The sequence below is a fragment of the Cebus imitator genome, unplaced genomic scaffold (genome assembly GCF_001604975.1).
Source record: "Cebus imitator isolate Cc_AM_T3 unplaced genomic scaffold, Cebus_imitator-1.0 Scaffold63, whole genome shotgun sequence".
Lineage (NCBI taxonomy): Eukaryota > Metazoa > Chordata > Mammalia > Primates > Cebidae > Cebus > Cebus imitator.
In genome coordinates this window covers 5,058,826-5,074,626 of record NW_016107378.1, presented here as the reverse complement: position 1 = coordinate 5,074,626, position 15,801 = coordinate 5,058,826, and the positions used below count along the sequence as shown (strand labels likewise).

The 15,801-nt window shown below is 37.0% G+C and overlaps 1 protein-coding gene across 1 annotated transcript in view; it reads left to right on the top strand.

The window, feature by feature from the left end:
- Positions 1–15,801, top strand: part of LOC108305414 (putative ankyrin repeat domain-containing protein 26-like protein) — a 53,503-nt gene that overhangs the window by 29,772 nt on the left and 7,930 nt on the right. The window contains exons 7-8 of the mRNA XM_037739144.1: positions 3,719–3,749; positions 6,524–6,596. Coding sequence (XP_037595072.1) covers positions 3,719–3,749; positions 6,524–6,596 — 104 coding nt within the window. The remainder of the gene's footprint in view (positions 1–3,718; positions 3,750–6,523; positions 6,597–15,801) is intronic.

The window sequence follows — 15,801 nt, the reverse complement described above, 5'->3', positions numbered from 1 at the left end:
TTCTTGGAGTCTTTGTTCATTTCAGAGTGGCAAACTCTTAAAGAAGTGATCTCTCAGTGGTTCTTTCCCTGGGAGGTAAAATGGTAGGTAAATTTGAACCTTATTTGTGTCATACATAGGGCAGAGAAATTCACTAGAACTAAGTAAATTTAACTTGCCTCTTCCTTAAAAGAGGATTAGTGACAGTGATTACGTTTTAATATTTCTCTTGGCTGGGCGCGGTGGCTCAAGCCTGTAATCCCAGCACTTTGGGAGGCCGAGGCAGGTGGATCACGAGGTCAAGAGATCGAGACCATCCTGGTCAACATGGTGAAACCCTGTCTCTACTAAAAATACAAAAAATTAGCTGGGCATGGTGGTGCGTGCCTGTAATCCCAGCTACTCGGGAGGCTGAGGCAGGAGAATTGCCTGAACCCAGGAGGCGGAGGTTGCGGTGAGCCGAGATCGCGCCATTGCACTCCGGCCTGGGTAACAAGAGTGAAACTCCGTCCCAAAAAAAAAAAAAAAAAAAAAAAAAAAAAAAAAAAAAAAAAAAGTAAATAAAAATAAAAATATTTCTCTTGAACTCTTCTCCATTGGCTGGAATGTGATTTGCTGAATCTTTGACTTGCAGAAAGTGATCTGCAAGAATCTTTGTTTCTGGTCGATTTTCTGTTTTGCTGTAAAACATAGTATGGTGCCCATAGACCTAGCTTCCTTGTGATAAAGCATTTTATTCTAAACTAAATAATTTTAACTGAAGAGTTGGAGAAGTTATGTTGTATGATAACAAAATAAGTACAGTTGTCTCCCTTTATCCATGGGGAATATGTTCCAGGACCTGTGGTGAATACCTGAGTGTTTGCATACTATCCATCCCTATATATGCAATGTTTTTTCTATACATACATATGTGTGATAAAGTTTAATGTGAGATTTAGGCACAGTCTGAGCTTAACAACAATAACTAATAATAAAATAGGACAGTGATAACAATATACTGTCATAGGATAATACCAACTATCTCGGCCTGTGGCATGGTGGTAAAAGGATTTACCAAGGCAGCTATAGATCGAGAAAGGCAGATTCATTACAGAAGGCATGAAAATATGTTGCAAGAAGGCAATGGGCAGCCTGAAAGAAAAACACCTACTTCCAGGAAACAAAAACTTGCTGGAAATTTTATAGGATTGCCCTTAGGCTGACTGATAATGCCAAAATAGCAGGGAGCTAACTTGAATTCTAATGTCTGCTGTGGGGTTTGAGACATTGAAGTGTTTGATGGTAAGCAGGAAGTTTGTGACTTATATACATTATCTGTGCTGGAATGTTGTATGTCCTGGGCCATAAAGAAAAGGAGACCTATAACTTATTTGGTTCCTCTTTTTAAAAATAATTTCTGAATCATGAAGAAAGGAAGACATAGCTAATTTGCCTTATCTCTGCTTTCTTCTGGCCCTGCCAGCCTGACTCTTTTTTTTTTTTTTCTAATTAGAACTTCACGTATGCTATAATAAAAGTTTATGTGTGTGTGTGTGTGTGTGTGTGTATTCTTTCAAAATATCTTCTTGTACTCCACTTACGCTTCTTCTTATGAAGATGATACAAAGCCTCTGCAATGAGATGAAGTGAGGTGAATGATATAGGCATTGTGATGTAGTCTTAGGCTACTATTAACCTTCAGAAGGAGGATCATCTGCTTCTGGTAATCCTGGATTACTGAGCCTTGATGATGTTGTTGGTTGGATGTCAGGAGGAGATGAAGTCAGTGACTAATGTGCACATAGCATATACGGCATAGATACACTAGACAAAGGGATGATTCATGTCCCGGGTGGGATGGAGTGGGATGGCTGGAGAATCTATCATGCTACTCAAAACAACACACAATATAAAACTTATGAATTGCTTATTGCTGGAATTTTCCATTTAACATCTGGACCATGGGTGATGTATTAGTTTGTTCTCACACTGCTAATAAAGACATACCCAAGAATGGGTAACTTATAAAGGAAAAAGGTTTAATTGACTAACTGTTCCACTGTGGAAGGCTCAGGAAACTTGCAATCATGGTGAAAGGGGAAGCAAACACTTCCTTTTTCACATGGTAAGAGCAAGAAGAAGTACAGAGCAAAGGGTAGAAAAAGCCCGTTATGAAACCATCAGCTCTTGTGAGAACTCACTCACTCTCATGAGAACAGCATGATAATTGAATCATCCCCACCATGATTCAATTACTTCTCTCAGAGTCCCTCCCATGACACATGCAGATTATGGGAACTACAATTCAAGATAAGATTTGGGTGGGGACATAGCCAAACTATCAGGTGACCATGGGTGACTAAAACCACAGAAAGCAAAACCACAGATGTGATACTATGAAATATATATTTGATCTTTGAACCCTTTTCTTGGCAAACAACTCCTGAAATCCTTAGAATCTCCAAAGTGGTGTCTCTTTGTATGTGAATGATTCATTATGGCTGGCAGCCCCTAATGAGCTTCAGGATGCGGGCTTGTCACCAGAAAGACCAAGTCATGATGAGAGGGTTAGAACTTTCAGCCTCACCCTCCAACCCTTTAATCTCATGGGAAAAGGTGGGGGGACAAAGTTTAAGTCGATCACCAATGATGAATGATTTAATCAGTCATGGCTATGTAGTAAAATTTTTATAAAAACCCAAAAGGACTGCATTCCGAGAGCTTCCAGATAGCTGAGTATGTGGAGGTTCCTGGAGGATGGTGTACCCTTGGAGGGTCTGAAACTTTGCACTTCTCCTATGCCTCGCCCTATGTAATTATTTATCTGTATCCTTTTTTCCATTCTTAAAATAACCAAGAAATGTAAGTAAGTGGTTCCCTGAGTTCTGTGAACTACTCTAGCAAATTAATCAAACCTAAAGTGGGAATTGTGAGAACCTTGAAGATGGTTGGTCAGGAGTTCTGAAGGCCCAGGCTTGTGTCTGGTGTGGGGATGGGGGAGCCTTGGGGACTGAGCCTTCTACTGTGGGATCTGACACTATTTCCAGCTAGACAACATGGGAATGGAATTAGAGGTCACCCAGCTGATGTCTACTGCAGAAATGATTGCTTGCTTGTTGGTAGTGACCCTCAACATTTGGTCTTCTGTGTTGGTGGTGGTTGTGGTGTGAGCGCAGAGGAAAAATATGTTGAGTGTGTTTTTGCACACCTATCATGGATAAGGGAGCCTTACTGTATATTCTATTCTAAGTGCTACTAATTCATTAGTTCAGAAAGTATGCTGTTGAAGTTTGACTCTGTTTGCTAGCAATGCTAGTCAATCTGATAGGGTTTGGTTAGGATTATGATTATTGTACACAGCAATTCACTTGTAGGTTTCACATTTTGCCAAATCCCATTCTCTTTTGCATTTGACTGATACAAAGGAGGAGAAGTAAGAATTCTTAATGTAGTAATTGCCTACCAATAGTATAATTAATATTAATTCTCAAAGTATGGTCCTAAAGGAATACTTTGTGGAAAAAAAAAAGATCTAAAGCATGCATGAAAGTATACATGATTTCTTTTAATGAAGGCAGAGTCTCACTATGCTTCCCAGGCTGGTTGCAAACTCCTGAGCTCCTCAAGTGATTCTCTGGCCTCAGCCTCCTGAGTAGTTGGGATTACACACATACATAACTGGGCCCTCTTATCAAGACTTCAAATATTCTGTGTTTTTCCATTGTTGACTTAAAATGTATTCTTTTTTCTTTAATAGTGGATGAGATTCCTGAAAATCCTGTAAAAAGGTAGGACTTAAAGTTTTTAAAAGTATATGTTACCTAAGGCAATATAGAGAAAAGAAACTAACATCTGTTGAGTGTTGTATTCTGGGGTAGACACTATTTTACGTGCTTATCTCATCTTATCTCATATAGTTATCACAGCAATTTTGAAAGGTTCTCTGTTATTATAACCTACTTTTTCCTAGTTAGCCAACTGTGGTCAGAGAGGTTGATTAATTGTCCCATGTCCCCATAGTTAACAAGTAGCTGATTATGATTTGACAGGCAGCCTGCCTCACTCCCAAATCCCTTCTCTTGCCCCTCTGCATAGATTGGCAGAGACCTATATAGCACTAGAATCAAGGGATAGGTCCAGACCAGATCAATTCAGAAAGTCAAATTTAGTTAACTCTGATTTATAGTTTTTCTTAGAAGCCTTGTTAGTCTAAGAGTTTTTTCTAGTATATTTCAGTGGCAATTTCAGTGGTAATCAGTATCTTGTTTTTACCATCAAATATTTTAGGGCAGATCTCACTTAGCTATAGCCACAAGAGCATAGGTTTAACATAAACAAGACCAGCCACTTTCTAAAGAGGAAATATTTTTTTCTAAGTGAAGGATATTTGTGTTACATTTACTTATCATATTAGTTATATTTAGCATATAAATAGAGGCTATTTATAATTGATTTCTCTACTTATTGACTCCCTAGTTTAGTTTTCCCTTTAGGACACTATCCTGCCTAATTCCATGTGCTTTCTTAAGAGTATTTTTTCTTTTTCCATGACTTTTCCATAATTTTTTTCTTTAGTTGTTAACTTTCTTCTCTGTCTTCTGTAGTGTTGATTTTGTTCTATTATTTTTTCCATTTCTAGCGCTATTTCCCATTTTTATATAGATATAATCAAAAGCACACACAATTTCAGGATTTTAAGGAATCTTAGTGACTAATCACAATACTCTCTAGTACTTCAACCTGTGTTTAACATTCTGGTTATATGGTTGTTCAGATGGAGATCTGAAACTAAAAGAGATTAAGGTGACTTGTTTGTATACAGGAAGTGGCAGAAATGAGATTTGAACTCATTTCAAAGCCTGTTACTCTTCCTTCTTTACCGTCAGTTGGTGAGTGTTTTAATAATAGAAAGGGAAAGTGGGTCTAGTGAACACAGTGGATGAGCCTAGGAAGGGAATTAGCTGGGAGCCCAATGGAAGAGAAGAATTAAGTTAATAGGGGAAGGTCAAGTTTGAGGAGAAATAACACTGGGCTAGATAGGAATAAGGGTTTTAGAAAAGAGAACTGAATATTGGGGTTTATGCCAAGTTTCATAAAGATAAATTATAGTAATGAAGAAGACAGGATGTTGGGAGTTATCTAGACATGCATATTTACGTAGGTGGTTCAAAGGAGTCCTGAATAGGTTGCTGCTGTTTTGTTTGTTTAGAGTGACTGACCAACTTCAAAGTTTCTATTGAAAGATGTTAAAATAATTTGAGCTATTGGGAAGAGCCTCTATAGCAGATTGAATTGTAGTATTATCTACTTCCACCCCACCTTATAGAGGGGTGGCTCAGAGTCCCTCCAGTACCAGAGGACTGAAGGTTCCTGAACTATATAGATCTGTGCACCAGAACACGTATTCTCTAACCTCTGCCTCTTTTCCCAATTCACTGATTGTCCTTCCCATTTCCATGTAGGGTAGGGCTGGGGTAGGATTATCTGACAAATCAGTCATGTACCTTCAGTTTGGTAGTTGGTAACATGCCTATGCTGGGGGAAGATGACTGAAATTCCATTTAGCTTTCTTTCTAGCAGCAGTAAAATTGAGAGCTCTGACTCTTGGTCATTTGAGTCCACTCTTTTAGTAATGTGTGCTTTTATTGGCTGAAGATATACAGGTAGGAGACTGCCATAGAGCCTTGCAGAAGAGGGATCTGGAAGTGGGAGCCCATAGAAAGAAAGATATTTAGCTAGTACTTAGGGAAATAGAGATACAACTACGAAGACTCTGTTTTTCCAGAAGTTTCTCTCCTTTGGTATCTGACTGTCTATGGAGGTTTTTAAGAGCTTAGTACTTTATGTGGCCCTGAATATGACAGAGCCTATCTAGGGAAAATAATTAGATTTTATAATTAAGTTTTAATATTTCTGGGAAGAGTATTTTTAATAACAATATATACATTTGTCCTTTGAAATCCATACATTTAACTTTCAAGTATTTTAGAAGTTTGAGGGAAGATTCTGCACTGTTTTAGAAAAAAGGGAAGCAATGGGGGCCTGCTTAAGTGGTTTCCAAGCAGAAGAATCAGGACTGCCATTTTTAAGTGACACAGATTAGTCTTTGAACCAGAGATAGATCATGGAGAAGGGACAGTGGACCTTTTTACCTTATTTTAGGTTATCGGGTTTCTTCCAGTTCAGGTAACAAAGGTTATGTCAGCCATTACTTGGATTTTAAGTTCTGCCTCCAGGACATAGAATTTGTGAAGCCCAGTTCTTCTCAGGTTCTACCAATATATTGGCTGTCATGATTTGTTATGGAACTGTGGGTGAGTCTTCATGGATCGTTCCATAACTTGGGAGAGGAGGAAGTAGAAATAGGTAATTAAGATCTTTTCCATAACAGAGGCCAAATTATAATTATATTGAGACATTATTTAAATACAGATAGTTGACTTTTCACTAGATTTGCTTTTTTGTTTGTTTGTTTTGTTTTGGGAGGGCACCCAGGTATGAACCTGCAAATTGCTTAAAGAAATGAACACACTCATTTTTGTTGTATATTTTTATTCTAAAGGCTTTGCAACAAACCATCTATTGATCACTCACAATCTACGTCAGCTAATGAAGACTCTGATTTTGATACTGAGGTAAAGAGGTCTCTTGCAAAATTAATTTTCTCATTCTGGATCTAATTTTCTATAACATTTACTCTTAAAATTTAGTAGTAATCTACCTACAATCATTTTATGTTGGTTATGGAAAGTTCATCAGAGAAACATGGTTTTACAGAAACATGACTAAACATTTTTGAACATTTTTTACTTTGATAAATAACTAAGACTTGGTAAATATGTAGAGGGAGTGGGAGTGAAAAAAGAATGGGCTGGAAAATACATAGTGACAGGAAAATTGTATTAAGCAAAGCTTTCTCATAACAGAGCAAATTTTAAATTTGGTCAACATTGATTTGAATAAGCATTCTTATCGTGCATAACGTTTAAGTTATACTAAGATGGATTTTTAATATTTATGCTGGAATAAACCTTTAATGGATCTGATTACTTATTATAGTAATCATGGAATCTCCTTGATGCCTTTTTGTTCAAAAACTGTACAACAGATAGCATATACTTTTCTTTCTTAAACACATTATTTTAGTATTATATAAATAGTTTTTAGGGGTGAGTTTTTTCCTATTTCTATATTTGGTTATGTAACTAGGCTAAAATAATATTAGCAATCGTGAAAATTTAGCTGGGTATGGTGGTGCATGCCTGCAGTCCAAGCTACTCAGGAGGCCGAGGTGGCAGAATTGCTTGAGCCCAGGAGTCTGACCCCAGCCTGGGCAACTTAGCAGGAACCTGCCTCTGATTTTAAAAAGATCGTAAAAATGTAGAAATTTAAATTTTCTTTCTCAAAATCTGTATTCCAATGAGATTCCACTGTCATTTCTATGTCATTTCATTAAGAATATATTTAAAACTCTTCCCAATTGAAGAATAGTTGTTTGTCCAAATAACAAGTTCTAGAAGCAGAGACTCTTAATAACTATATAGTGTGATTTAATTTCAGAATTATTTATGTTGTAGTTCTTAAAAATATCCAAATAAAATCCTTACATCACATACTAAGATTTCAAATTTCAGAAGTTTTTGTATTTATTAAATAATCATTTTAAAACTCCTTTATTACTATGAGCTACTGGAGGTTAGGGAACTTTTTTTTTGTATCCTGGAGTACCACAAATGAACAGACAAATGCATTTCTATATAATGGGATGTTAGCAGTAATATAATATGCCTAACATATCTAATAATTAAATCCATTCATTTATAAGATATGGCCTAAATGTGTATTCCCTTTTATATTTAGGATGTATAAACTCAGATGTGTTATGCTGAGAAAATGTGTCATAAATAAGAAGAAAATAAATTAGAAATGTATCAATAATAGGAAAGAGGGTTAAAGTGTTAATATATTTTCTAGTGTCTTCCAGCTGTAAGCATAAATTAAGATTTTAGATTTAAAGTATTTAAACTTTTTAAAAGCCCAACCCATATTCTACTAAATATATCTTTTCAATCCATATATTACTGTTTAGAATTCTGATTAGTATTTTCTTTCCAAGTGGAATGTTGATGGAATATTTCTTTTTCCATTTTTCTTTCTCTGAAGTAATAATGTTCTAGCTTTTAGGAAGTGGTAGACGACTATGTTTAACAAGCTGAATGTCTTGTTTTACAGTATGAAATTCAATTCTGTGTCACAGAAATGTTTACCAAAAACTATTATAAATGCTAAGCAGTATTATTCAAAATACACCATGAACCAAAGTTTCTGTTATACATCTGTGTTTCTCCATGTACCTTACTGCGTGTGATGTTTTTCTTTCTCTTCCTTGGCTTTGGCTTTTTTTCTTGGCTTTCTTTCAAGATTATACTTGATTGACTGGTCAAGTTACATCTTTTTGTTTGTTTGTTTCTTTCTCCCTCCTCCCTAGTCTTTTAAAAATGATTTATCTCAACCTATGTTTTTCCTCATAGAACACATTCTCTACAGCGTCTCTTCTTTCAATCCATGTGTGCATGTATGTCTTCACTGAAGCATACTTAGTGTAGCTTTCTACTTAGTAACTATGTGAGGCTTTTATTCACCTATCATTGACCTACAAGATTTATTCTTTTTTTCTCTGTTTCTTGGAAAGAGGTGAATTTATACATCATTTGTCCTTAGCTTTATGAGAAACAGAATAGAAACACAGTAAAGAATTAGAAAGCAACCAACTACTGCAGCTTAAGAAATGTGAAGCTGAAGAGGGGGATGAAGGAAATTTATTTATTTATTTTAAAATTATTATTATACTTTACATTCTGGGGTATATGTGCAGAACATGCAGATTTGTTACATAGGTATACATGTGCCATGGTGGTTTGTTGCATCCATCACCCCGTCATCTACATTAGGTATTTCTCCCAATGCTATCCCTCCCCTAGGCCCCACCACCTCTCTCCTGTCCCTTCCCTAGCCCCCCACTCCCCAACAGACCCCAGTGTGTGATGTTTCCCTTCCCGTGTCCATGTGTTCTCACTGTTCAATACCCACTTATGAGTGAGAACATGCAGTGTTAGGTTTTCTGTTCTTGTGTCAGTTTGCTGAGAATGATGGTTTCTAGCTTCATCCATGTCCCTGCAAAGGACATGAACTCATCCTTTTTATGGTATTCCATGGGTATATATGCCACATTTTCTTTATCCAGTCTATCATTGATGGACATTTGGGTTGGTTCCAAGTATTTTCTATTGTGAACAGTGCTGCAATAAACATACGTGTCCATGTGTCTTTATAACAGAATGATTTATAAGCCTTTGGGTATATACCCAGTAATGGGATTGCTGGGTCAAATGGTAGTTCTAGTTCTAGATCTTTGAGGAATTGCTACACCGTCTTCTACCATGGGTGAATGTGAACTGATTTACACTCCCACTAACAGTGTAAAAGCATCCTATTTCTCCACATCCTCTCCAGCATCTGTTGTCTCCTGATTTTTTAATGATCACCATTCTAACTGGCATGAGAAGGGGAAGAATTTATTAAAGAGAGGCAAGATAAATGTAAAGATTGAGTAAAGTCGAGTCAGATTATTGTAAAAACACATCATAAACTAGAATTTATTGAGAGCAGGAACTCTTTACATTATAAAATATAATAGAAATTATTTTAAATGTAAATTAAGAAAAGAAAGTTAGATAAAAAAATTGCTGAGATTCAGTTATATATATATATATCAGCTATAATATATTATAGCTGATTTTTATGAAGAACTGAAAGAAAATTTAAGGGTGCTATACTTAACATTAATCTACTGTACATTTAAAAGAAAAAATTACTAAGGTGATTTGATTATATGAATGTATCAAATGATCACATTTACTTAAAAAAATATGTACATCTATTATGTATCAGTTTTTAAAAAAGAAATTTTTATCCTCACATCTTTGAATTTAGTAAAGTTATGTCTTATATTTTATCTAGTAGGACCTGTGTTTATAAAAATGCACAGTGAAATCTGTTTTAGGCCTTATCAGATTTATTATGAATTTTTTTTCTTTTTAAAGTCAAGCCTGTGAGTGCATATTATGAATTCTTAATTTTTGACTCTTGCTTCTTGTTTAACTTTTCTAACTTAGTGTTTGGCATATCCATGACTTAACTAATTTATCTTATTCTTTCATATAATCTTGATAGCTCTTTTAGATGTTTCTAAGAATAAAGAAAGAAAAGAAATAAATATATTACATTTAATCTTTTCATTAGTTAACATTTCTGGTTATATAAAAGGGGTTCTTAATTTTATCCATTCAATGAGAAAATAAATTTCAAGGTACAATTCTCTTAAAGAAATAAATTCAGGGAAGAAGATGGAGGAATAGAAAGCTCTACTGTTCCCTCCCCCACCCCCGCCACAAAGATACCAAGTCAACAACTATCTACGTAGAAAAAAAATACCTTCATTCATAAGAACCAAAAGTAAGGTGAACACTCACAGTACCTACTTTTAACTTCATATCACTGAAAGAGGCACTGAAGAGATTTTTTAAAGTCCTGAATGGCTGGCATCACCCCTCCCCCATTCCCAGCAGTCTGACATAGTGTGGAGAGTCTCTCTGGGTGCTGGGGGAGGGAGAACACAGCAAACGTGAGGCAGTGAACTCAGTGCTGTTCTGTTAGAGAAAAAAGGAAAATTAGACCAAATTCAGCTGATGTCCAATTGTGGAGGGAGCATTTAAACCAGCCCTAGGAGGAGGAAAATCACCAGGCCCAGAGGTCTGAACTTGAGTGCCTGAAACCTTGCAACTGATGGCTACAGTACTCTGTGTATCCAAGTACACTCAAAAGGCAGTCTAGGTCATAAGGACTGCAACTCATAGGTGAGTCCTAGTGCCGAATTAGGCCAAGAGATAACAAACTAAATGGGGAGGATATGCCACATTGAGACATCAGCTGGGGTAGCCAAAGGAGTGTTGGCATCAACCCTCCCCTAACCTCAGGCTGCACAGCTCACAGTTCCAAAAGGCCCCTTTCTTCTGCTTGAGGAAAGAATGGGGAGGACTTTTACATCTAAGATACCAGCTGAGCCACAGCAGCAAGATAGGGCACTGGTCAGAGTTGTGAGGCCCCCCATTCCAGGCCCTGGCACTCTGATGACATTTCTGGACATACCCTGGGCCAAAAGGGAACCTGCTGCCTTGAAGGAAAGAACTCAGTCCTGGACTGGCAGCACTCCTCACCTGCTAACTGAAGGGCTCTTAGGCCTTTAATAACCAACAGTGACATCCAGGTCAAAGGCCTTGGGTGAGCCTCTGTGACTTGCTGACCTCAGGTAAAATAGCACATAACCAGCTACGGTGGCAATGGGGCAAAATCTTAGCAGAAGGAAAAATAAAGGGGACTTTGTCTTGCACCTTAGGTATCAGCATGGCTATGGGGTTGGGGGGCAGGGGTAAAGCACCAAGTAGGCTCTTGAAGGTCCCTGATTCTAAGATTTGACTCTTGGATGGCATTTTTGGACATGCTTGGTCCAGAGGGGAGCCCACGCCCCTGAAGGCTGAGTCGCAGGCCAGGCAGCATTTATGACAAGCTGATTTGAGAGACTTTGGGCCTTAGGAGAACATAGACAGTAATCTGGTGGTACTTCTCATGGCCTGAGGTGGTGGTGGTTATGGGGTAAGGCTCCTCTCCCTTTGGAAAGGAAAAGGAAAATTGGGAAGGATGTCATCATGTAGTTTGAACGCCAGCTCACCTGTAGTACAGCAGAACACCAGGTAGACTTCTAAAGGTTTGACTCTGGTTGCTGACTCCTGGACAGCACTTCTGGACCCACCTGGGGTTTGAGAGACTTCACTGCCTTTAAATCGAGGACACAGGCCTGGGTGGCTTTGTCACCTGTTGATTGTAGGACTCCAGAGCCTTGAGTGAACATAGGCAGTAGCCATGGAGTGGTTACAGCAGGCCTTGGGTGAGACCAAGTACTGTGCTGGCTTCAGGTCTGACCCAGTGCAGTTATAGTGGCGGTGGCCACAGGGGTGCCTGTGTCACTGCACCCCCAGCTTTAGGTGGCTTAGAACAAAGAGAGAGAGTCTATATATTTGGGAAAAAGTAAGGGAAGAGAACAAGAGTCTATGCCTGGTAGTCCAGAGAATTCTTGAAGACCATCAAGGTGATACCTTTATGAGTATGCAAGAATCACAGCCTTACTGGGCTTGGGGTGCTCCCTAAAGCAGATAAAGCTTAGATTACAAGACCCAATTCCTTTCAAATATGTGGAAATCTTTCCCAAGAAGGATGGCTACAAATAGGCCCAGACAGTGAAGACTACAATAAACACCTAAGCCTTCAATGCCTGGACACTGAAGAGCATATACTAGAATCAGCTTCATTCAGGAAAATATGACCTCACCAAATGAACTAAATAAGGCACCAAGGACCATTCCAGAAGAAACAGAGATATGTGACCTTTCAGACAGGTAATTCAAAATAACTGTATTGAGGAAAATTCAAGATAACAGAGAGAAGGATTTCTGAATTCGATCATATAAATTCAGCAAAGAGACTGAAATAATTTAAAAGAATCAGACAAAAATTCTGGAGCTGAAAAAATACAATTGGATTTTTTATTTGTTTAAAATCAAAGATTTTATATTTGTTTAAACTCTTATTTGGACATATGTATATATTTGAGTAAAGAGGCATATAGGCAAGACAATGATGGCCTCTGGACAACTAAGACAAACCAACAGAAAGAGATGGTGCTGCAACACCAGATTTGCTCAGGACTTGGTGAATCCTAGTACGTGCAGTGAACAGTAAGATGTAAGCCAAACAAAAGGAATGAGAGATTGAGCCAGCAGAAACTCACTCTGGATTTCTCAGCCTTGAGACATGGGCTTCAAGATAGCGTGACTAGTAAGGAAGCACCTGTTCCTGCAGCACCTGCTGCTCTCTTGGCCACTCAGTGGTCACCACTCATGAGCCTCACACAGCAGCTGGCAGAGATGTGGCAATTTGACAGATCTGCCTGTAGCCCTAATAAACCACTAATGTTCATCTTTATTACAGGCAGTCTTATAAAAACTAAATTTCATCTTTTTCAACAAATAAAGGCTAGACATGGTGACTGATGCCTGTCGTCCCAGAACTTTTGGAGGCCAAGGGAGGTGGATCAACTGAGGTCAAAAGTTCGAGACCAACCTGGTCAACATGATGAAACCCTGTCTCTACTAAAAATGCAAAAATTAGCCAGGCATGGTGACACACACCTGTAGTCCCAGCTACTCGGGAGGCTGAGGTATAAGAATCGCTTGAACCTGGGAGGTGGAGGTTGCAGTGAGCCAAGGTTGCACCACTGCAATCCAGCTTGGGCAACAGAGTGAGACTCCATCTCAAAAAAAAAAAAAAAAGTTTTTTTCAAAGAGGTAGTAACAGAGAACTTCTTAAACCTAGAGAAAGATATTAGTATCCAAATATAAGAAGGTTATAGAACATCAAGCAGATTTAACCCAAAGAAGACTATCTCAAGGCATTTAAAAATCAAACTGCCAAAGGCCAAGGATAAAGGATTCTAAAAGCAGAAAGAGAAAAGAAACAACAGACAATGGAGCCGAAATGCATCTGGAATCTGATTTTTCAGTGGAAACCTCCTTACAAGCCATGAGAGAGTGACATGACATATTTAAAGTGCTGAAGTAAAGATCTCTTACCCTAAAATAGTATATCTGGCAACAATATTTTACTAACATGAAGGAGAAATAGAGAGGTTCCAGGCAAACAAAAAGCTAAGGGATTTTATCAACACCAGACCTGTCATACAAGAACTTCTAAAGGGAATTCTTTAGTTTGAAACAAAAGGATGTTAATGAGCAATAAGAAATCATCTAAAGGTATAAAACTCACTGTTAATAGTAAGTACACAGAAAAATATAGACTATTACAATACTATAATTGTGGTATATAAACTACTCATATCTTAAGTAGAAAGATAAAAAGTTGAACCAAAGGAAAATAATAACTATGACAGTTTTTTAAGACATAGTACTATAAGAAAGAAATAGAAACAAGAAAAAGTTAAAAGATGGGCAGTTGAAGTTAAAGTATAGAGTTTTTATTAGGTTTCTTTTTGCTTGTTTATGAAAATAGTGTTAAGTTGTTATCACCTTAAATCATGGGTTCTAAGATAGTATTTGTAAGCCTCGAAGCTCAAACCAAAAGAACAGTGGGTTCACAAAAAATAAAAAGCTGGAAACTAAATCATATAACCAGAGAAAATTACCTTCACTAGAGGAAGACAGGAAGGAGAGTAACAAGGAAGAGAAGACCACAAAATAAACAGAAAATAAATAACAAAATGGCAGGAGTTAAGTCCTTACTTATCAATAATAACACTGACTATAAATGGAGTAAACTTTCCAATCAAGATATAAACTGGCTGAATGAGTGAAAAAACAAGACCCATCGATCTGTTGCCTTTAATAAACACACTTAATTTACCTTTAAAGTCCACATAGACTGAAAATAAAGGTATGGAAGAAGATATTCCATGCCAATGGAAATCAAAAAAGAGCAGGAATCACTATGCTTACATCAGAAAAAATAGATTTCAATACAGAAACTGTAAGAAGAGACAAAGAGGCTCACTATATAATGATAAAAGGGTTAATTCAGCAAGAGGATATGACAAATATAAGTATATATACACTCAACATTGGAGAACCCCACTATATGAAAAAATATTATTAGAGCTAAAGGGATAGGCCTCAATATAATAATAGCTGGATACTTCAACAACCCACATTCAGCATCAGACAGATCTTCCAGACAGAAAAATCAATAATCATTCTTGAGGATAGATTATGTTAGGTCACAAAACAAGCCTAAAACATTAAAAAATTTAAATAATCTCAGACATCTTCTCTGACCACGTAGAATAAAACTAAACAAGAGGAGTTTGGGAAACTGTACAAGCACATGGAAATTCAGCAATATGCTCCTGAATGACTAGTGGGTCAATGAAGAAATTAAGAAGGAAATTAAAAAATTTCTTGAAATGAATGATAATGAAAACCCAGCATGCAAGAAACCTGTAGGATACAGCAAAAACAGTGCTCAGAGGGAACTGCTACAAGTGCCTACATCCAAAATGAGAAAAAACTTCAAATAAAAAACCTAATAATGCATCTTAAGAATTAGAAAACCAAGAGCAAATCAAACCCAAAGCTCATAGAAGAAAATAAATAATAAGGATCAGAGCAGAAATAAATGAAATTAAAATAAAAAACACAAAAGATCAATGAAACAAAAGTTGATTTTTTAAAAAAGTTAAAAAGATTGACAAACCCTTAGCCACACTGTGAAAAAAAGAAGACCCAAATAAATAAAACCAGAAATGAAAAGGAAGACATGAAAACTGATACTACAGAAATTCAAAAGATTGTTAGTGGCTACTGTGAGCAACTATATGCCAATAAATTAGAAAATCTAGAAGTGATAGACAAATTCCTAGATATGTACAACCTACCAAGACTGAATCAGAAAGAAATATAAAACCTTAACAGACCAATAACAGGTAATAAGATTGAAGCTGTAATAAAAAGTCTTTCAGTAAAGATAAGCCTGGGACTAGATGGCTTCACTGCTCAATTCTACCAGACATTTAAGGAAGAAATAATACCAATCCTGCTCAAACTATTCTGAAAAACAGAAGAAGACAGAAAATTTCCAAATTCATTCTATGGGAAAAGTATTACCCTAATACAAAAATCAAAAACACATCAAAAAACAAAACTACAGGCTAATATC